Below are 23995 nucleotides of genomic sequence, written 5' to 3'. Positions count from 1 at the left end.
GAGAACTTGACTGATCCTAGAGAAGCCAATGGGAGCCTGGGGACAGTTCTATTTTCTTCGTAAAGGGCAGGACCACTCTGTAATGGATTCTTCCCAAGAGAGGGACTGGCACCTTGGAAAATGTCATGGTTCTGGCATCTGATGCAATTAAGGGGTTAGTACACTCTAGGGAGTAGTATAGTTTCATGAATGTCAAGCTGACATTGTCCTATAATTAAAGCCATTGCCAATAATTCACATGTAAAGATGGAAGATTTGAGAGGAAAAACCATAGGGATGATTGGTTCATCAAGTGACAGGATGTATGAGTATGTCACATCCTACCTCCAGATGAAGGCTGCCCAGCTTTGGTAGTATGCCATGGTTCCTTGTTGATATAGGAGGAAAAGAAACCATGGAAGGTCTGTAAGGAAAGGCCAACTGAACTTTTGTCCATAGGCAGGTTAGGAGGATATACATGTTTGTTGCATTGGTTGCCAGGTAGCACAGGCTAGTACTTGCCCATAATAGGTGGTGCTGCACCATGATGCCATGTTGATACAAGAGGAATTGAAACCAATTTAAGGCCAAGAGACTTATGCAGCAAATCATCTCCAATAGTCCTATTTCCTATCAGTTGGACCTTGGGATGGAACAATCCTGAGGAGGATACCTTGCAAAAGCATACCCCTCACTATAATAAATATAATTTGTGCAACTCATGCTTCCAATCATTTGGTTGGTTGGTGTGATCCTCTGATCCTGAAAGGGTAGGTAGTAATAATTTGATAAATGTCATGTAAAACATTTTCATATTACTGAAAAAATACAAATACAAAAATCAAATGATCTACATTCAGATTCCATCATCATTTCTTTTTCATCAATAACCTTTTTTCATTCATACATGGTTAATCATTGTACAATATTGCTGTAACTGTGTGTGCTATTCTCTAGGGTCTGCTCACTTCATTTTACATCAGTTCATTTTAGACTTTCTAGTTTTTCTGAGAACATCCTGCTTGTCATTTCTTAAAACATAATACTAATCCATCACAGTTATCTAACACAACTTATTTAGCCATTCCTCAATTGGTGGACATCCCTTTGATTTCTTTTTTTTTAAATTAAAGATTTTATTTATTTTGAGGTTTACAATTTTCCCCCTAATCTTACTCCCCCCACCACAGAAGGCAATTTGTCAGTCTTTACATTGTTTCCATGGTATACATTGATCCAAATTGATGAGAGAGAAATCATATCCTTAAGGAAGAAACAAAATATAAGAGAAAGCAAGATCAGACAATAAGATAGCAGGGTTTTTTTTTTTCTAAATTTAAGGTAATAGTCCTTGGTCTTTGTTCAAACTCCACATCTGTTTCTCTGGATACAGATGGTATTTTCCATTGCAGAGAGCCCCAAATTGTCCCTGATTGTTGAACTGATGGAATGAGCAAGTCCACCAAGGTTGATCATCACCCCCATGTTGCTGTTAGGATGTACCATCCCTTTGATTTCTAATTCTTTCTCACCACAAAAATAACTGCTATAAATATTTTTGTATATATTGATTTATTTTTCTTTAAAAAATATCCCTTTGGAATTTAGACCTAGTTAGTGGTATTATTGGGTAAAAGAATATACATTCTTTTAGAGACCTTTGGGCATAGTTTCAAATTGCTCTCCAGAATATTTGGATCAGTTCTCAGCTTCACTAACAGTGCTTTAAGGTGCCAATTCTCCCATATCCTATCCAACATTTGTCATTTTTCTATATCATATGACTATAGATAACTATAATTTTTTAATCTGAAAGCTTTCTATTCATAACCTTTGACTTAGTTCTTTTATATATTTGAGCAATGAGACCTTCATCAGAGAAACTTACTGTAAGTTATGATTATTTATATTTCCCTCCATTCTATTTTCTCTATCTTTTTCTCTTTATTCCTCTTCAGATACTTTAACTTTGACCACTGGTTCCCCAATTCACCCTTCTTTTTATCAGCCCCACTCTTTAATTCCCTTCTTCTCTTCCTTTTTCCTTGGAGGGTAAGAGAGATTTCTATACCATTATTTGAGTCATTTGAGTCATTATTCTATACTCCTTTTTTTTAGTCAATTCTGTTGTTGTTGTATTTTGCCCTTTTTTCTCAAAGAACAACAAAATGACATTATAATGTCAAGGTCAATGTACAGGGTGACTGGTTGTGACTGATTGGATAATATGAGCTTGGAAGGCTTTACCAAAGACTGGACACGAATAATCCATGACTTTTTGGGAGGGAGATGTCTTGTAAATTTGTACATCTCACTTTTCTTTTCAGTTATTTTATTCTGTTTTGGTCATAGAATACAGTTCTTTCTTTGTTGTGAGCATGCCATGCTGGACAATCTAGTGCCAGTTATCTCCCATGTCTCACACTCAACACCAAAAGATCTGAGTGCACAATCATCTGTGAACAAAAAGTGGAGTACCAACTCTTCCTCCATTTAGGATTGGCTTTATTTTGTAGTCTTTTCAAGTTAAATAATTTACTGTCATTATAATAATTAACATTAATCCTATTTTAATACTTGATGAAGATGTTTGACAACATTGCTGGAAACATCACAGTAAAAATCAAGTGGGCAAACACACAGCGCAGCTTGACTCCAGATTCATTTTCTCCTTCGCTGTATAAGCTTTTTTATCTTTTATTAGAGATAATTTTCCCCATTCTACCTTTCCTTTCCCCTTCTCCCAGTGCATCCCTCTTTCTCACTCCTTAATTTTATTTTTAAAAATATCATCTTAGGGGGTGGCTAGGTGGTGCAGTGAATAGAACACTGGCCTTGGAGTCAGGAGTACCTGAGTTCAAATTCAACCTCAGACACTTAATAATTACCTAGCTGTGTGGCCTTGGGTAAGCCACTTAGCCCCATTGCCTTGAAAAATCTAAAAAAATCATCTTATTATAGTCAATTCACATCCATGGTCCCCCCTCTCTCTAAATATTCCTTCTAATTGCCCTAATAATGATTAAGTTCTTAGGAGTTACAATTATCATCTTCCCATGTTGGAATGTAATTATTTTAACCTTTTGAATTCCTTATGATTTCTCTTACCTTTTTATGCTACTTGAGTCTTGTATTTGGCATATAAAATTTCAAGAGACAAAGTTTCTAGGAATTAAAAATAAACTTTTTAGGCTAGCCAAAAATCAATAAATTGGTAATGAAGGACGCTAAGCTAGAATCACCAACCAGTATAAATCCAGATGTGTTGTCTTGACAGCAAATTATTGGTGGATATCGAATGAGGAAGTGGGATGAGAGTTCTCCACTTTTGCTGAGTACATGACTTGATCCTGACTCAGTAGTCTTTAGTAATCTGGGCAGGGGAAACCATTTCAATGGCCACTTCTCTGGCTTCATGAGTCAGACATAACTGAAAATGTGAACAAGTAACAGTATTGATACATGCATACATATATCTATCACAGATTCCAAAAAGTTATCAAAAATGCATACCTTTGTGGTTGTTTGGCCATCATAGTTCTTTCTGAGCATTTTTTTTTCATTTACAACTCTTTGAGGTTGTGGTAAAATGGTTATGTTATGTTATGAATTTGTACTATCCTAATGTTCCCATTTTACTGATGAAAAACTCAGGCACAGAGAATTCAGTTGACCTTCATATGGTCATACAATTCATGTTTGGCAGAGCAGATGATTTTGAAAGAATTCATCAATCACTTCCTGAAATAAACTCTAAAAGGAAAACTCCCTAAAACATCATTGTTCACATATAGTTCAGTGTAATGCATTGTAGCCACAAAAATTGACCATATTTATTAAGGCATTAAAATCTCACAAATACAGAAATGCAGAAACTCAAATTAATCCTTTACTGACCATTTAATAGAGAATTTGAAACAAATATTTAAAATTAATTGGAGAATCAAATTAAAATTGGTAAGTTCAAAGAACAAATTAATAGAAACAATAGTTTCATTAAAGATTACACTGATATTGAGACAAGTCAAAATTTGTGTTATGCAGGCAATGCAAAAATGGGGCAATTTGTATCTTTAAATTCTTTCTTTGGTAAATAAGAGAAAAGGAAAAAATAAAAAAACTAAAAGGATATAAATAAGAGAAAGGGCAAATTCATGATTTGGTTATGTAATTTAAAATACAGGAACACAAGAAAACCAAATCAAAATCAGAAATCCTGAAAATCAAGAGATTCACAAAATCAAAAGTAAAAAAACCCACTGAATTATTGAACCAATAAATAAAAATGGGAGCTGTTTTTTAACCTATAGATAAGACATTAGTTAATTTAATTGAGAAAAAGAAGAAAGTCAGAATGACCAATAACAAAAGTGAAAGAAGGTAAACTCATCACTAATGAAGAAATAAAACAAATTATTAGAGCTGTTTCAACCAATTAAATGTCAATAAAACCAACAATCTTAAGTTAAAAAAATAAACACTCCAGGTTGAAAGAAGAAAAAGGAATTGGAAAGGCAATAAGTAAGCTATAAAAGGAAAACTTCAGGACCAGATAGATTTACAAATGAATTCTCCCATTAAAAAATAAGTAAAGATGCTATCTTAACCAAATAACCCTCTATGAAACAAATTTGTCTTGAAACATACCCAGAGAAAACAAATTATAGACAAATTTCCTAATGTTGTCATAAAATAAAATAATAGCAAGGTGGTTACAATGATATCACAAGATTGTACATATAATCAGGTTGGATTTATACCAGGAATGCAAAGCTGGTTCAATATTATGAAAATTCTAAGCATAATTGACCATGTTAATAATACATCCAACAAAAGTTGTTTGATTATTTTAATAGATGCAGAAAAAGTTTTTGGCAATATATATAATACTCATTCTTTCTTTCTTTCTTTCTTTCTTTCTTTCTTTCTTTCTTTCTTTCTTTCTTTCTTTCTTTCTTTCTTTTTTCTAGGTTTTTTTTTTTTGCAAGGCAATGGGGTTAAGTGGCTTGCCCAGGGCCACACAGTTAGATATCTGAGGTCAGATTTGAACTCAGATACTCCTGACTCCAGGGCCAGTGCTCTATCCACTGCTCCACCTAGCTGCCCCCAATACCCATTCTTTCTAAAAATCACTAGAAAGCATAGGACTAAGCATAACTTTCCTTAAAATGATAAAGTAATATCTATCAAAACCCAAGAACACACATAATCAGTAAGAGAATAAACTTAGAAGATTTTCCCATAAGATGGATGAAGCAAGAATTGTCTTATTATCATTAATATTCAATATTGTACTAGAAATACTATATATAGCAAGAAGACAAAGATATTGAATACGAATAGGTAAAGGAACAAAACTTATCTTTTTAAATTGCGCATATGGTGGTTTACTTATAGAACTCTAGCAACTCAACTAAAAACTAACCAAAACAACTTTAGCAAAATTGAAAGATTTAAAATAAACCCACACAAGAACGAAGAGTTGGAAATTTCATTTAAAATAACCACAACTGTATAAAATACTTGGGCTCATATAGTTCCTGGTTATGTACCAGGAACTACATGAGCCCAATTATAAAACACTCTTCACAAAATCTAATAATTGGAGAAATATTATATATCATGAGTAGACTGATCAATATAATAAAAATGACACTACCCAATTTATTATTCAGTGCCATACCAATCAGACTACCAAAGAAGTAGGAAGAATAACCTGGTTCATCTGGAGGAACCAAAAAGATAAGAATTTCTTGGGAACCAATGGAAAAATGGGAAGGAAAGGGTCTAGTAGTAATACAAGATCTCAAAGATGTAATTGCCACAACAATTTGGTACTAGGTAAGAAATATAACAATTGATCAAAGAGCAGATTAGGTTCACAGCATACAGAAGTAAATGATTATAATAACCTGTTGTTGTACAGTCATTCAATTGTGTCCAGTTCTTTGTGATGTCATGAACAAAGTTACTTAAATGATTTGCCATTTCCTTCTCCATTGTGCCCTCATTAAATTATACTGAGGCAAATGGGGCTTAAGTGACTTGTCTGGGACCACACAGTTTGTAAGTGACCAATGCTAGATTCAAACTCAGATTTTTCCAATTCCAGATCCAGTGCTCTACCCCTATACCCCAATAACCCTAATGTTTGATAAATCCAAAGATCCCATCTTTTTTCAGCGGGAAACTCACTTATTTGGTAAAAAAAAAACTATTAGAAAAACTGGAAAATAATAGTCTGGCAGAAAATAGGTATAGATCATAGATCAACATTCACACTGTATAGAAACTTAATGGAACATGGAAGCATTACTTGCCTGATCTATGGATCAGGGAAAAAGTTTGTGACTAAACATGAATGAGATAGAGGTTTGCAGTAGGCTAAAAATAATTTTGATTTACATACAATTGAAAAGTTTTTCATAAAAAATACCCATAATGCAGAGAAAATTAGTAGAAATTAGGAAACTGGGAGAAAAATGTTTGTAGCAAGTTTCTCTGATGAATTTACTTTCTAAAATATGTAGGGAAATGAGTCAAATATATAGAAAAAAGAGCCATTCCCCAAATGATAAATTATCAAATGATATGAATATGAATAGGCAATTTTCATATGAAAAATTCTCCAAATCACTCATAATTAGAGAATTGAAAATTTTAAATGACTTTAGGGTACCATTTCATATTCATTGGTTTGGCTAAGATAACAAAAAAGGGAAAATCAAAAATACTTGGGGGGGGGTGAGACTGTGTTGGAAAAAAGGTATTCCATAATATATTATTGGAATTTAGGACTAGTCCAACTATTCTGGACAGCAATTTGGAACTGTGTCCAAAATTTATTAAAACCAAGCATCTCCATTGTTGCAGAATTATACTAGATCTATACTCCAAAGAGATCAAATAGGAAAGGAACCATGTTTATAAACATATTTATAGCAGCTCTTTTGTGGTAGCAATGGTTTGGAAAATGAGGATGTTCATCATTTGGGAAATGACTGAACAAATTATGTCATGTAAATGTGAAGGAATAAAATAGTATTATGCTAAAAGAAATGATGGTGATAGCTTTTAGAAAGATCTAGAGAAGACTTGCATGAACTGATGCAAAGTGAAATTAGCAGAACTCAACAATTTTATATAATAATGCAATACTGTGAAGATAAATCAACTTTGAAACACTTGGTAACTGATCAGCACAATGAACAAATATAGTTCCTTAGAACTCACGATGAAACATGCTGTCCCACCTTCAGAAAGAGAACTGATGGTCTTCAGGTACTCAATGAAGCATATGTATTTTTTTTAATCTAGCTAATACAGGATTTTGTTTCACGTGATGACTATACTCATATCTATAATGGGATTTATATGCTTTCTCAATGGACATAGCAGAGTGGGGAGAGGAAAAGAATTAAAAATTAAATAAAATGAATTAAAAAGACAAAACAAAACAAAATGATCTTGATTGACTAAAAAGGACAATAAGGCTCATCAAATTACAACTTGAGGGACAAATCCATTCATTCTTGCTTATAGTACATACAAAAATAGGCTGCAGATGAAATTCAATAACTCTAGAATAACTCTAGTATGGGAAGAATTTATAAGAGATAAAAATTGATAGGAATAAATATAATGTGTATTTGAGCTTAAAAGATCAGCCTCATAAGTTCAAGATGAAGGGAGAATAGAGAGAAGTTTTTCTAAAACAATTTTTGCAAAGTTTTGAGTGAATCAACAGTGTGAGGACTCAGTAGTCCAAACAGCTAGTACACTTAGGCTGCAGAAGAGATTATATAAATAAAACAGAACTACTAGAGAATTGTACTTTGTTCTGGTCAGATTTGCACTTGGAATAATGTTCAGTTCTAGGGTTCTATATTATAAGAAAGATATTGGGGGGGAGGCTAGGTGGCACAGTGGATAGAGTGCTGGCCCTGGAGTCAGGAGTACCTGGGTTCTAATCCGACCTCAGACATTTAATAATTACCTAGCTATGTGGCCTTGGGCAAGCCACTTAACCCCATTTGCCTTGCAAAAACCTAAAAAAAATATTGGGAGAATATCTTGGGTAGAGAACATCCAAAAGAGGCCATTGGAATGGTGAGGGGTCTTTTGAGAATTGTCCAAGTGCCATTTGAGAATTGATGGAAGGAACTTAAGAAAGGAAAACTTAAAGGGAACATGACATTTGTCTTTCATCATTTTAAGGATTGTCATATGGAAAAGAGATTATACTTGTCCTGCTTGTGTCCCAGGAGACAAATTTGAGGCTAATAATGGAAATAGTTTCTAAGAGTTAACTATTTGAAAGTGATTTAAGTTGCTTTGGGGTGAGATAGTGAGCTCCCTCTCCTTGGATAGTTTGAAACAGAAAGATAGGCTGATGACTTGACTCAGGACTAGGTAAATTGTAGAGTAGATTACCTGCTTAGTTATGCACTGGACTATAGATGGTCTCTGTGGTTCCCTTTAGCTATGTGATTCTGTAATTTGCTGGCTGTCTTTGGAGGCAAGAGAACTTGAGGAATCAAATAATTGGTCAAATTCTTATATAGGAATTTCTTTTCAATGGGCACAGATAATTTTGATTATCCAAATCCACATATTTCCATCTTTTTTCTTATGTCTTGTATATCAGAGAGCTAACTTAATTCTTGCATGAGGCATGACCTCAAAGATTTTTTCAAATTGTGATTTTTTAATTCATTATTTATATTTGCATAACCTCCAAACAACCAGAGAAAATATTTCTACTGTTTTATACCAACTATTCAGAGTCTGAATAGTTCAAGGGACTAAATCAGAAAAAGTTCCTTTATTGCAAAATGTTCTTATACCAAAACTTGAATTAGTGCTTTCAAACAGTATCTAAACAGAGACTAACTCATGTTCATCAAATCTGAAAATACTATGGTATACTTTCAGCGGGAGACACCAATTGGAATTCCTATGAAACGACAATGATGCATGAATACCCCCCTAAACAAGGAGAAGTTCCTGACCCAATTCGGTGAGTTATGTTTTCATATCAAATACTTCTGATTGGTCCATTTTTTTGTTGCTTAGAATCAAATAATAAAAAAAAAACAGCATCAGTGAACATTCACCATGTGTTCAGAACTGTTCTAAGTGCCCTCATTGCTGAAAAATAGAAAGTAGAGCCATCCACACATTTCCTACCCTTCTGGGATTTATTGTATAGTTTGAGAGGAAAGAGACAAAGGAATAATGACAATGGTGGGATGACTATAACATAGTATCAGATATAATAAAAGTTTTGTATTTAGAACTTGAGGAGGTGGATCCAAAACTGCACTGTTTGTTTGACCCTGGACCATTTATTTCCTCTCTTCTGAAACAGTTTCCTCATCTTAAGAATGAAGGGGGTTGACCTTAATTACTAAGGATTTGTCCAGATAAAAAGATATACTCCTATGATGCTGGGAAATAATATTTTTACACACACACACACACACACACACACACACACACACACACACACACACAGAGTTAAAACAATATAAAATATACGCAAAACATAGAAACATGTACATAGCTCATTAGAGCTGTCCCCAAGGGGAAGGATTAAAAACAAACTATGCAGGGATTCAATTTATCCCTTAAGGAGACTTCAAAAAAAGGTTAAATGAATTTTCTTAAAGGTCCTGTAGAAAATTGCTCCATCCTGTGACTTGACCACACATAAGATAATTATATATTTACACAGTTCTTCTAGTCCCAAAGTGCTTTCTCATACATTTTCTCATTTGGTCCTTAGAACAATCCTATAAGGTAAGTTATCCCAAATATTTTCATTTTAAAGATGAGGAAACTTGAGATCAGAGAGATATTTAAAAATATCTATTTGTTGACTTTTGCATTTATGTAGCCTGAATTTTCTCAACATTTGTTGTTCAATTTTTACAAATATATGAAAATGAATTAATTAGAATATAGTCCCTCTTCCCTTCCCCCCCCCCTTTTTCCCCCTTCAAATATGGCATACTTTTTTCAAATAGTCATCTCATAGGATTATTGTTTATCCTCAGGGGACCCTACAGAGTTAATTATATTTGACCTTGTCTACATGGTCCAGCCTACCTTTAAAAGTTATAAGTTTCTACCAGTATTTCTATCAGAAGTACTTCTGGTGGAAATGCTTGACATGTTTTGTTGTAACATATGGTATCAGATGATTCCCTTTTCCAATTTCTAATATGTTTCTTACAGTCACTGTGATTTCAGAAGGTTAGGATATTCATATAAGCTTAGTGATCCTATCCCCAAGACAGCATACTTTGAACAATATTCTTGGAAACCATACTCTAAAGAGGAAATGATAAGGACTGCAACATCTTCAGGATCTAGGCTTAATAAACCCCATCCTAGTAAGGTAAGACTGATGGTAAATACTTTTAGAGAAACATAAGTAGAATTTCATGGTAAAGTGATAATGAATTTAAAAATGTACATATATATGTCTCAAAGAAACTTCAAAATGCCATTGTGAAGACTACAGTTTCTTTCAGGGGCATCTCATTGGATCAAGTGTGAATGGAATTACCTAATAATAAAATTTTAGAGTTAACAAGTCTTAACTTATGTCCTAGGTATAGGTTTACTTGGAGAAAGGTGGTATAAGTAGTCTTTCCTCTTTTACTAACATAGCACCCTGTGCTCTTACTGTATTTTTTTTTTCACTATGATTTAGTGTATTAGAGTATGTACCATGTTCCTCCCTCTGAGTAGCAGTTCCATGTCAACTCTGTCTCCACACTCTGCAATATCTCTTCTAGTATGGCAGTGTTTAATATGTAGTAGTAGACTTTCCATAAGTATTTAATGATTTGATTTGAAATGCATAACATTGAGAAAGCATTGTCTAATTTTGCACATTTTTGCATTGGTGGTCTTAATTTATGTAGACTAAGTTGGGGAGTAGTATATAGGCTGTGGGTTTGAGTCCAGGTCACCAAAATGGAGAAAGGAGAAATAGGTTGCTGAATTGTAACTTCAAAGTTTCAGGAATTTGATGATTAAAGACATTTCTTTGATGGAGAAAAGGACTAATGAAGCATTTAGCTTTTCTGAGAGTTAAATGGGGAACCTTGTGGAAAATACCATGGTCCTGATTCAGGGCTTCCTTGGAGTTTATATATGACTTTGACACTTCTAAAATAAGTAATTCTTAAATGTGCAAAGTTCACAGTAGTGAAGTGGTCAGACCTGAACTTTAGGGGAGACATATTTCCCTTATCCTTAGAAAATGAGTAAAGTGATTTAAGATAAATTATTCGTTAGCAATAAAGATTCCAGAAGTCAAAATGGAATGATGTAATAGAATGTGATACCAGAGGACATTGTGGATTGAGGGCAGGGAAAGGCTGAAGTATGGGTAAAGAAATTTTGTGTAGAGCATGAACTGGAGAAGAACAATTAGAAAGCTATAGTAATAACCAAAGAAGAGGGTCATTAAGGACCTGACTTTGGGTAGGTTGTTTTGGAGCAGAGAAAAGGGAACATATATGAGATATTTCAGAAGTAACCTACTGATGAACTGATGGTGATGATGATGATGAGATGAGGCTGAGATAAGGTAAGGTGCGAAACTGAGGAAAACCTAGGTGACTGAAAGGATATTGGTACCCTTGAAAGACATAGGGAAGTCAAAGGAGGGGGCATTTTGGGGGGAAAAGATGTAACGTGAAGTTTGAGATGCCCGTGGGTTATCTCTTGGAGTTGAAATGTCTAATAGTTAATTAGTTATTTGGGACTAGAGCTTAGGAGAAAAGAGACTGTGATAGATATGTAGAATTGAAAAATTTTTTTCATAAATGTGGTAACTGAATGGCAACTGAAAAAAGTTATTTATGGTAACTAATGAAGTAGCCATATAAAAATATAGTGAGAGTAAAGAAGGCCTTTGACAGAACTTGGGGGGAGAGATATGGGGCAAGGTTATGTATTAGGATCATGGAGTCTAAAGTTGGAAAAGATTTCAGAGACCATATCATTCAACACTGGGGTTCACAGGAAGTTAAGTGACTTGGATAGAGTCACACAGTCAGCAAGAGACTGAATCTGAAAGCTTGCCAGCACCAGACATTCCAGGACTAACACTCTTTTCATTGGGATGTGCATTATTTAACAAAGGTTACTGAGATAGACTCACTAGAAAGGTAGGAAGAAAATCAGGAGAGAACAATGCAACATCATGTAAACAAAGGGAGAAAAGAACATCCAGGTAGTTTGAGTGTTCAACAATGTCAGAAACAACAGGTCAAAAAAGGGGATGATAACTGAGAAAATATCAAAGAATATGGAAGTTTAAATTAGCAAAGATTTGAAGTATATTTGTATTTTCCTCCTTTCCTTCCCTCTGGAGAGGTTTTAGATTGGTACAAGATGTATGGTCCCTTCCAATTGGTGCCATCTGACCATTCCTTCTCATTGCCCTTTGCTGGGTCATTCCTACTGTAATGAAAAGAGCACTAGTCTTGAAATTGGTGAAGCTGGGTTCAGATTCAATCTTTGATTCTGACTGTGATCTTACACAAGTCACTTTGTAGACTTCAGTTTCCTCCATCTGCAAAAGGGATGAGGGTATTGGATGAGCATAGTCTCTGAGATCCTTTTTAGTTTTAGACCTGTTATCCAATGATATGCCTTGACAGTGGACATAATGGGTGAGGATCATTTGTGATCAAAGGAACTCAACAAAGTAAAGCCTCCTAATGGGTTGAAGTAAAATTACCTGGACATTGAGCTAAATTATAGTCACTACCTTTGTGAAAGGTAAGTAACTGGAGGGGAGGTGGGAAGAGAAGGTGGAGATATTCAAAAACTGAAATAGTTGTGAACTGGTTTCAGTGATAAAAAATAGTCCATTTTTATATAATAACTTTACAAAGTACTATACTCATAAAAATCCCTATGTTGTGAGGTAAGAATATACTATGGTGGTAGCTGAACTAGAGCACTAGATGGTTAAAGTTTTCAGTGTTAGCATTTATACTTTGGAAGTAGGTTATAATTCAGTGTTTGATTTATTAGTTTACTTTAGTTGTCTTAGAACTTTAAGAAAGTGATAGTGAAAATATTAATAATGCAGATTAAATGTAAAATGTATTGACTGTACATTTTTTATTTTTCAAGAGCTGGTTGCAAACATTTATCAGCATACCCTTGCCTACACATATGATTATTCCTAAATTATAGATGAGGAAGCAGAATCAAAAGGGTTGTTATTGGTTCATGGTGACAGGGATAGTTGTGGTGGGGTTGTGATTAAAACACAAGTCTTCTGGGTCCTGTTTAACTTTCTGGCTATTATACCATTGCCAAGAAGTCAAGGCCAAATAATGCTATGTCCAAAGTTTCTACATAGAAGGTTACTTTTCTAGCATGTGGTGGGCACATGCATAGCTCGGGATGCTGAGCAGTTGTCTCTGGGAAATTATATTTTGTTATGTTTCTGTTAGACTAGCCGCTCAGGAAGTGTTAGGTTCCTGCTGGTTAGCTTACCCTTACCTAGGTGAATGTTGAAGGGGTGGGAGACAAGGATGACAAGTTCTCCAAGTTCTCCAAGATCTCTATTTACCAAAATACAAGTGCTTAAATATCCTCCCCAGTCCCTGGTCTACTCCCACTCCCCTGGTACTCTTCAATAAAATATTGTTCTGGTGCTCAAGGACACCAGGTGATGAAAGTTCACCACATGCAACAGTCCCTTACATATCCACACCCCCCCCTTTTGGAAGCAAAATTCCTTAATTCAATTACATAATGAATGTATGAATCCACAGATTTATCCCAGAAGGGGGTCATGATTTGTGATATTTCCCCTTACCATAAACATGTGATGATAGATGAGACAAAGATTATATAACATAAATAACTATTTGACAGTTATATCAATTTAACATCAAAACAAATCAGATAGTACAAATATCTCTTTCCCAAAAGAAATCAGTAGATTATATATTATTCAATATTCCCAAATTCCTTGAAATACAATTTATCCCAATTATATTTTCCTTCTTAACACACACAAATTCTCAAGACTTGTTACAAAACTTAGGTGACTAAATTACTCTAAGATAGTTTCTTTTTTCTTTAAACACAAGGTAGAAGTCTTTCCCCCTCCCTCTGTTCAAAGCCTCTAGAGGGCAGGATATCTACCCCACTTTGGGCTGCATTCCCAAGCAATCTGACTCCATCTGTGGTAAGGTGCTTGTGGTGGGGGTGGGTAGTCCCCCAAGGCACCTCACTCCCGGCCCTGCCCACTGCCCCTAGCAGAATGAAGGGTGGAGGGGTTGGAAAGTTTACATTTACTAAACCTTAATGTCTCAATTAACATAAGTTGAATACAGCTATCAATCAATATTAGGTTAACAAAAGCTTAGCTCACAGCTGAGATCATTCCACAAACTTTGCAATTTATAAACTTTCAAATGGTATAAGTGGATAGGCTCAGATACCAACTACATTAATAACTTAAATTGGACATTTAAACAATTAAATTCAAATCTGAATTATACACACACAGGAGTTCAGACACTAACACAAACACAGAAACAACTCTCTTGTATCACATTTACCAAGCTGAGATTGATACCCTGACCAGTAGCAGATCTCAGTAGAGAAATGTGAAAACGTCCTATTGATGATTAAATACACATATACACACATAACACACCAAAATATTAGCCATAAGCACAGGCTTCATTCAAAAGATGAAATCTGAGTTTTCCAGTCCCAGAAAAGAGTCTTTTTCCCCTTTTTTCTTAATTAATTGTCCACAAAGCTTCCCAATCAATAGCCTAGGAAAAACATAGTCATTGTCCAATCCCCCCCTCCCCAAACCAGGAAGAAGGCATGGGGGGTCCCTGGATTTCTAAAATAAGGTTTTTTTTGAGGGTCTTGCTCTTTCTGTAGTGAAGCATGCATTACTTCTGAGACATGGGCTTGAGTTTTGAAGTTCCAAAAAGGAAGATCCCCCCCCCCCCCCCCCCCCCCCGCACCAAGGTGGTTGCAGCAGAGAATGAGAGAGAGCATTTGAAATTACTTGAGTTGTTAACAACAGTACAATTTGGAGTTGTTACATTTTCTAAATAGTCAACACCATTGGACATTACAAACTGTCCAATAGCATGTGACATTTTTACTCTCAACACATGAAGAGCAGTTAATGTGTATTTCATGGCTTTCTGGTGCTGGAGCAAAAGTCGTGGTATGCTTGGTTGTAGGCTGGACAGCAAAATTCATTGTGACTTTGGGAATGGAATTCATCATAGGCATCAGGGTCTGTAGCATGGAAGAGAAGTCTCTAAAGTTGGTTGCAGGTTTAGGGGTTTGGATTGTGTGGCACAGTGCAATGGTCAAAAGGAAGAGCCAGGAGGTTCCCTGCAACCTCTTCATGGTGCTGGTGCTCCAGCACTGAACTGCTGCTAAAAAAGAAGCTCTATCCCCCCTGCTGCCTCAGACTCCACTTCCCACTGGCTCCTCAATGCTAAATACTTATTTGTTTCTTCTTACTTTTGCTTTCCTTCACATCTCCTTGTTTGAACTTCTTTAAAATCAGCCCCCTGTTAACAATAAACCTGTGACCTCTCTGAAGTCCTCTGCTCCAGGATGTCGCCTGGAGATTCTCTTGCTTGTATCTGCTGGTCCTTATCCTGGACTCCATTCAGATAGCTTCGCCTTCATGTCCCTGTTTGGGCGCCATTTGTTATGTTCCTGTTAGACTAGCTGCTCAGGAAGTGTTAGGTTCCTGCTGGCTAGCTTATCCTTAACCAGGCAAACATTGATGGGTTGGGAGACAAGGATGACAAGTTCTCCAAGTTCTCCAAGATCTCCCTTGATTTACAAAAATACCCTCCCCAGTCCCTGGTCCATTCCTACTCCCCTGACACTCTTCAATCAACCAGTAAAATAGTGCTCTGGTGTTCAAGGACACCAGGTGATGAAGGTTTACAGTACTCCCACACACAATAGTCCCTTACAATATTTGTGTTGCTAAAGCCAACTTCTCAGGGGAGCTCTGGAGAACCTTCTGAACTACTCTCTAAATGGGTCTATCAGAAAACCTATATCTAGGATTGTAGATGATAATGCTAAGAAAAATAAAGAATATGAACCTATCAAGGGCACTTAAGCTAAATTCTTTATTTTACAAAAGAGGAAATTGAGACTCTGGTAAAGATTTTCCCAAGATTGTTTAGGTAATAAGTTCCAGACATGGGATTTGAATTCACCATCCATTGCTTATTAATCCGCAATGCCTACCATATAGTCCTTGGTGGGGGGCAGGTCCCAAAATCACAGGGATATTTTCATAGTGTCAGAGCTGACCACATAGCTTTTGAAGACTTGGGAAGTACAGTAGGAAAAAAAATGGGGCACCTCTGCTATTCTGGCATGGGAAGCCAGAACTGCAATAACTTAGAATTTGTCCTTAGAAGTAAAATCTTGGTGATATCCTAAAGTGACTACTCATACATAAGGAAGCCCTGTATTTCTGAATGCACATACATTTTTGCCTTTATTGGTCATGTTTTCTTACCAAACAATGCCTTTTTTGTTAGAGTTTGAAGAGATCCTAAGTTAATGATTGTCCAGATCAAACTCATTTCACAGATAGAGGGATACTGAGGAGACTCAGAAGGGCTAAGTGACTTCCCCAGGATCACATAGCAAGTTAGTTGCAGAGATGGATGGGAGGGAATGAAACACAGGTCTCTTGATTCCTAGTTCAATACTCTTATACTCTCATTCCCTGGTCTATATAATAACCAAAGAACTGTGTTATAATAGAAAGTCAGATAAATTAGCCATGCCTTGTGTTAATGGAATTATTATTTTTACATTTGGATTTGACTATGCATATTCCTTTCGGAATATATGCATATATTTATATAGTTTTAGTACACACAGACACATACACATGCAAACACATCTACATCTATACCTACATCATTACTACATCAATATCTACATCTATATCACCATCTACATATATATTATCAACATCAACATCTACATCTGTTGTTGTTTGTCCTTCATTCTTGAAGAAGATCATGACATGTGATGCCATGACAAGTACATGAACTGAATTTGAGTGAGGGGTGCTGTGCTTAAGTCACCAGCTTTAACTTTTTCCTCAGGAACCATCTGAGTCCAGGGGTCAGATATAGATGAGGTTGACTAGAAATGGCACTGGATGTAAGACAATCAGAATTAAGTGACTTGCCCAAGGTCACACAGCTAATGTGTCAAATATCTGAGTCCAGATTTGAACTCAAGTCCTCAACTCCAGAACCGGTGCTATCAGAGTACCAACACCAGCTCTGGAGTTAGAAGGACCTGTATTCAAATCTGCCCTCAGACACTAGTTGCCTTAGTTTCCTAAAAAAAAAAGGGTGAAATAGAAAAGGAAATGGTAAACCACTACAGTACTATTGCCAAGGAAATCCCAAAGGGGTCACAAGAGCATTGGATATTACTGAAACAACTCAATAACAACTATACACACACACACACACACACACACACACACACACACATATGTGTGTGTGTGTGTATATTTATGTGTGTGTGTCTTAAATGTTGATTAATATACTATCTACATTTTTTTAGAAAAAAATGACCTTTTTTCTAGTTAATTTTATCACTACAGTAATCAAAGACAATTCTAAAAGACTTGAAATGGAAAATATCATCCATATTCAGAGAGGGAACTGTGGAGTTTAAACACAGACCATAGTTTACTTTCTTCTGTAAAGGTTGTCTTGTGTATTACATTGTTTTTTTTTTTCTGTAATGTTTTTTTCTTCCATTTGGATTTGATTCTTCTTTCACAACATAATTAATATGGATTCATGTTTAGCATAATTACACATGCAGAGCCTATATTAGAATGCTTTCTGTCAAGAGGAAGGGGGAAGGAAGGGAGGGATGGAGAAAAATGTAAAATTCAAAACATTGCCAAAAAAACTGATTGGTGAAAACTATCACTACCTGTTGTTGGAAAAACAAATAAAAATATTTAAATTGAAAAAAAGAATGACCATTTTTAGCAATTTTGTTTGTATTTGTAGGAATTTCTGACCTGGAAACTACCTCCAAAAATGTCAAAGATAGATGTAGATAGCACTTCTCCATGGAGAATTCCTGCTACAATCAAAGAAATTCGTAAAGCAATTGCAGATCAGTATACCACTGATTTCCGAGAAAACTACATGGACAGAACAAAATGTAAGCATCCTAGTTTTCCTTGTTTCCTGCATGGGAAACCATGTGTTAGATTCTTATTTTCTCTTCCTACAGAAAAAATAACTATTTTTTCCCTTCTGAAATTTAGGTGAATTGACTGGCACATATACCCAGTCTTCATCTAGGACTAATGACTTTGAGTTTGGGAGCATTGCACCAAGATTTCACCTTGAGGCAAACAGAACCTGGATGACCCCCCTTACACATGCTAGGTCTTTAGAAAACTTGCCCAGCAGAATTGTTAACTACACAAGGGATATTTTATCACAAAAGATAAGAGACAATCTTGACTACAAACAATTAAAAACATTGTACAAGTAAAATGGTATAATTTAAAATAAATAGGATAGGGAAAACATTTTCATCAAATCGGCAATAAAATCTATGTAATACAGATTTTTATATATAAGGAAAATTATACATATATAAGTGTTATGCATTATAAAGATATGTACCTCTCTTTTGGGTATATACTTCAAGGAAGTCAAAGGCAAAGCTCCAATACATACCAAAATATTCGCATGCCAGAACTCTTTGTAGTAAGGAAAAAAAATAATTGGGGAAAAAATTTACATTATGCAAATGTAATGACATAATAATGTGGAATGAGAAATTTAAAATAGGATGAATTCAGAGAATCATGAGAAGATTTGCATGTCTTCATGAAGAGGGAAAAATAATAGAACCAACGTACACAATGATGACTACAACATTGTTAAATATAAGCATTGTTAAATATAAGCATTGTTAAAAGGGAACTGAGGTCTAAATAAAAGACAAAACAAATTTTGGAGAGAAGATAATAAAACATTCTGCCTTTCTCAGGCTGGATAGCTAAAAGATTATTTGGATGAACAATATATTTGTATAATGTATATACACATGTGTATAAATGAATGATCTATGTATAAAATTATGCATGATATACATTTAATTGTATATACATATTTTGTATTATACATGATGTACATATACATATTTGGCATATACATGGTGAACACATACACATATAAGTAACTATGTTTCTACTATGTTTTTTTCTTTATAACAAAAGTTTGATCTAGAAGGGATACTGAAAATGAACTATGATGTATAAACAAAAGATATAAATAAAATATATTTCTTAAAAACAGATGAACTACTCTCAGTTACTCTCTAGGTCTACATACACTCAGACACCACAGGTTATGAGCCCCCACTGATATGTTTACTTTTAGTATTCAGCCACAAGAGTTCAAAGCAAAGATATTTAATAAAATGGAATAAGTAGCAATAGAACACTCCTCCCATATATTTTATTCCCACAAACTTTGACATTAAAAAGAATAACATGTATAGGGACCATGCATGAAGACACAAACATAGGAGAATATGCAGCATTCATGAATAAAGAAGCACATGAACTGATCGTGTTTGGTTTATAAAGAGGTGTGGAAGAACAACTCACTCTTTTGATACTTCTAATGTCATCTGTTGTGATTATACTGTTCAGCTTTTTGCTTAGAGAAGTAGTTGAGTCTGGCAGAATTTTGATAGCTATCAAAGGTCTTAGCCCTGTAGTATAAATTCACTGGGAATAGAAGACAACTAGCCAACTAAATTGGACCTTAATGACATTTAATCTGTCTTTGGAATTTATTTCCTCCAGCTCATAAAATCAAAATTTCTCTCTTAATTTCAGTCTTAATTCTCTATTTGATCAATCTAGTTAATTTCTATTCTCAATAAGCCTTTCACTTCAACCCATTTTTGTGAGAAAGACTGAATTCCACCTGTTAGAAAGCATTCATTAAGCAACTATGTATTAGTCATCCAGTTAAATACTATGAATACAAAGAAATACAAAGGTCATAAAATGGTTGTCTGAATTTGAGAGATTACAGTCCTCCTCCCAAATTTCTAGATCTGCTATGCAAAGGAAAAGAGAAAGTTGGGGGGAAAGACCTAAACAAAACAAAACATAAAAGCTAAGAAGTTGGCTATGAAGTCACCTTCAAATCTTCTATTCTAAAACATTGCTTTTTACATATAAATATGCTTTGCAACAAACTTTTCTGGCTTTAAGGTGACTATAGAAAAATTTTCCCCAATGAGAGAAAATTCTCTAGTTTTGGAACTGTAGCATACATCTATATGTATAACTGGTCAGTCTGAGGACTGAAATTTAGAATTATATGGTAGAGCAAAGGATCTTAATGATACATGAAAATAAGCCCATTACCCATGATCCAATTAGACCATGTTCCTAATCAATCAAGCCATTGTTTCAAATTCCATGTTTTACATAAAGGAGTAGATTGCTGCTGCCTGTTGTTTGGTCACTTTAGTCATGTCCTTTGTGACCCCATCTGGAGTTTTCTTGGCAAAGATACTAGAGTGGTTTGCCATTTCCTTTTCCAGCTCATTTTATATATGAGGAAACTGAGGCAAACAAGGTTAAGTGATTTGTCCAGGGTCACACAACTAGCAAGTGTCTGAGGCTAGATTTGAACTTAGGTCTTCCTGACTCCCTGGAATGCTATCCACTGCGCCACCTAGCTGCCCCAGATTGAGTCTTGGTTATATTGTATTTGTAAATCAGTTAATGTTAGATTCAGGAGTGTAATTCAGTGCAGGAAATAGTGAAAGGCAGAGAAGATGTGCTTAAAATGTTAATTCCATTAAGTTAATTAGAGATAAATGGTTACTTTCCATTATTTCTAGTAATGGACCTGAAACAAACCATACAAGTTCCTCTCGATTGGAAAAAGTTACTTCCTCGGCGCCTAGAAACTGAATTTAGGCGTAATTTTCAAGTCCCAGTGAAGATACCTGAATTACGAGACTTGAGTTTCAGATATGGATGCAATGCATCATTACCAATTGCTGCTTATGGACCTGGTAAGGATGGATTTAATATTTAAAATAGTGTTGCAGGCCCATCTTCTCAGTTCTGGAAGAAAATTTGTATAAAGAACAACTGACAGGCATCACAATTAAAGCTGCATGTGGAGTGAGGTAGGGAATTATGAATCAGTTGTATCTGCATTACACATCTTGATATTTTGTACCTATTTTGTATACCCCTATGGAGTCATTAAGTTTTTGGAAAAGCAACAAGAAGCAAAAAAAAAAAAATACAAAAAACCCAAGGATACAGAGTTAAGTATCTTTTCTTCGTCAGTAGGACCACTATGCAGTTTAAAAAAAAAAACCAACAGGTATATTTCACTGCTTTGAATACTACTGACCCTTAATCTTTATGGAATTAAGTTTTAATTCTAACTAAATACAATAGATTTTTTCCCTGCTCTGTTTCTATGTATGTCTCATTCCCTCAAGTTAGTACCACAGTATCTGATATGTTTGGGGGAAGAGAAAAGGGTTGCTCTAATAGGAAAACCCCACAACAAAAAATAGCCTTTATTCCAATTTATCGCATTCTTTTGGGCTCTGATAGTTTCCCTGAAGTGAACTTCAGACTGATGACAATTAAGCTCCAGATGCTGTTCTTGTTCATCAGGTGCATTCTTCCCTTTTATTTTTAGGACATAAATTCAAATAGCTTTTGTATATTGGATGTCTTCAATAATTTGTGGTAGATTCTAAAAAATGAGATTCTGGAAATATAAAGAACATATAGAGTTTGTATTCTTCACATTGAACACCAATGAAACAATTGTTCGTGAGGAAGAAGAGAAAGGGAAAAAAAAGGAAGAGAAAGTAGAAGCAGAAGCAGAAGAGGCAGAAACAGAAGAAGAAGAGTCAGAAGCAGGACAAGAACAATAAGAAGAAAGCTACATACACTATTAATATTCTTGTTTTTAATGAAGAAGAAAGTGAAGTACACCATTCACATTGTTCTTTTTGACATCACTCCCCTCTATTGGCATTAGAGGGAGTTTTAACAATTCAGATACTAGGAGTGGCTAGGTGGCAGTGGATAAAGCACCTGCCCTGGAGTCAGGAGTACTTGGGTTCAAATCTGGTCTCAGACACTTAATAATTACCTAGCTGTGTGGCCTTGGGCAAGCCACTTAACCCCATTTGCCTTGCAAAAACCTAAAAACAAAAACAAAAACAAAAAACAATTCAGATACTAACCATTTAGCTATCTTCCCATTCCATTGAAGAGAAACCTTTGCATCACTCTAAGGGGTCAATTTGACCTGGGCATGGGCTGGGGAACCCAGACTCACAGAATTTGAGGATCTCTGCCACTACATGAAAGTTCTCCACTGGAACAAAACTGACAAAAGTCATCTATCTTCTGCTTATACACTTTTAACCATCTCTCGAGGCAGCCCACTCCACTTATTCCAATAATTGTTAGGATCCTGGCATTGAACCTAAGCTCTCCTTTCTGCAGCTTCCAACCATTGACTCTGGTTTGATCTGTGATCAAATGTAACAAACCTAATCCCTCTTGCAGATATGACAGTTCAACAAGTACTTGAAGAGAACTTGCATATGCTTCTTGAATCTTTAGGTTAAATATTCTTAGCTCTTTGATCAATCTGTTTGTGACAAAAGATTCTGCAGAACTCATACTAGCCCTCTCTGGACACCTTCTGACTTATCAATACCTCAGAAATTGTGGTAATCAGAACTGAACACAAGGCGTAAGGTCTGATGGGGAGAGTATAGTGGGGAGCTATGCCTCTTAAAATTGCCCAAGATCAAATTAGTTCTTTTGGAAGGTTGTCACATTGCACTGCTGAAATATAGAGCATGAAACAAAGAGCTCTGGTATTTTTTTCATAAAAACCATGAATTAACTATACCTTTCTCATCTCATACTTGGGAAATTGATTTTTTAAACCCAAGTTAGGAGTTTATATTTATTGCTAATAAATTTCAACTCATTAGATTCAGTTCCATGCTCTAGTCCATTGTGAATTTTTAGCTCCTGATTCTGCCACCTGGTGTGATTCTACCAGCTTGATGTCATCTTCAAATTAGATGATGTTATCTAAGTTCTTCTGCAAATTTAACAAAACTGTTACACTGCATGAGAACCCAACACAGATCTCTGGGGTCACTCTACTGGAAATAACTTTGCCATGTCAACATTAACAACTGTTGTTATTGTCAATCTGTCCAACTTTTTTAAGGCTAGTCATCTTATGAATTCTGAATCCATCACACTGTGTTAATGTAGCCTACATTTCACATACTTTGCAATTACATCTAATACATTTGAGTTCTATGACAGCAAAGCTGACATAGTTTGTCTGAGTCAGGTTTTTACCGAGAGCAGATAAGTACCGTATTTATCTCCCTTTTAGCCATTTTTTTTGTTTTGTCAAGTTCAAAGATCATTTTTGATAAAGGGAAGTGAAGCAAAACAAAAATTGAACAGCTCTTCCTTACCTCTCTTTCAATGTCCTACTATTATCTCCATTTCTCCTTTAAAACCTCCCTTTTCTCGCAAAATAATTTAGAAATGCCTTTAGTGTTAATTCTACCATCTCTGCTATCATCCTAAATCTTCTTACCTCTTGTGGCTAAATTCTTTGATAGACCTCCAATTCTTCCTCTTTCTTTACTCAATGCTCTACTGCCAGAGTCTGATTCCATTGTTACAACATGACAGCTCTTTCCAAAGCTTCAAGTTATCTCTCAATTGCCAAATCATTGGTGTTTTCTCAGTCTTCAATCTTCTTGATCTCTTTTTATCTTTTTAACACTATCACATTAATATTCTCTTCTTTCTAGATGTTCAGAATAATCTCCATCCTGATCAGTCTTTTTT

The 23995-nt window shown here is 35.3% G+C and overlaps 1 protein-coding gene across 3 annotated transcripts in view; it reads left to right on the top strand.

The window, feature by feature from the left end:
- Positions 1-23995, top strand: part of TEX26 (testis expressed 26) — a 70928-nt gene that overhangs the window by 17677 nt on the left and 29256 nt on the right. For all 3 annotated transcript variants that reach the window (XM_074216105.1, XM_074216106.1, XM_074216104.1), the window contains exons 2-5: positions 8914-8998; positions 10219-10381; positions 18087-18243; positions 20965-21141. In XM_074216105.1, coding sequence (XP_074072206.1) covers positions 8914-8998; positions 10219-10381; positions 18087-18243; positions 20965-21141 — 582 coding nt within the window. The remainder of the gene's footprint in view (positions 1-8913; positions 8999-10218; positions 10382-18086; positions 18244-20964; positions 21142-23995) is intronic.

The sequence above is a fragment of the Macrotis lagotis genome, chromosome 1 (assembly GCF_037893015.1).
Source record: "Macrotis lagotis isolate mMagLag1 chromosome 1, bilby.v1.9.chrom.fasta, whole genome shotgun sequence".
Lineage (NCBI taxonomy): Eukaryota > Metazoa > Chordata > Mammalia > Peramelemorphia > Peramelidae > Macrotis > Macrotis lagotis.
Note: the sequence above shows the minus strand (reverse complement) of the source record. Positions and strands in the feature narration are given on the sequence as shown.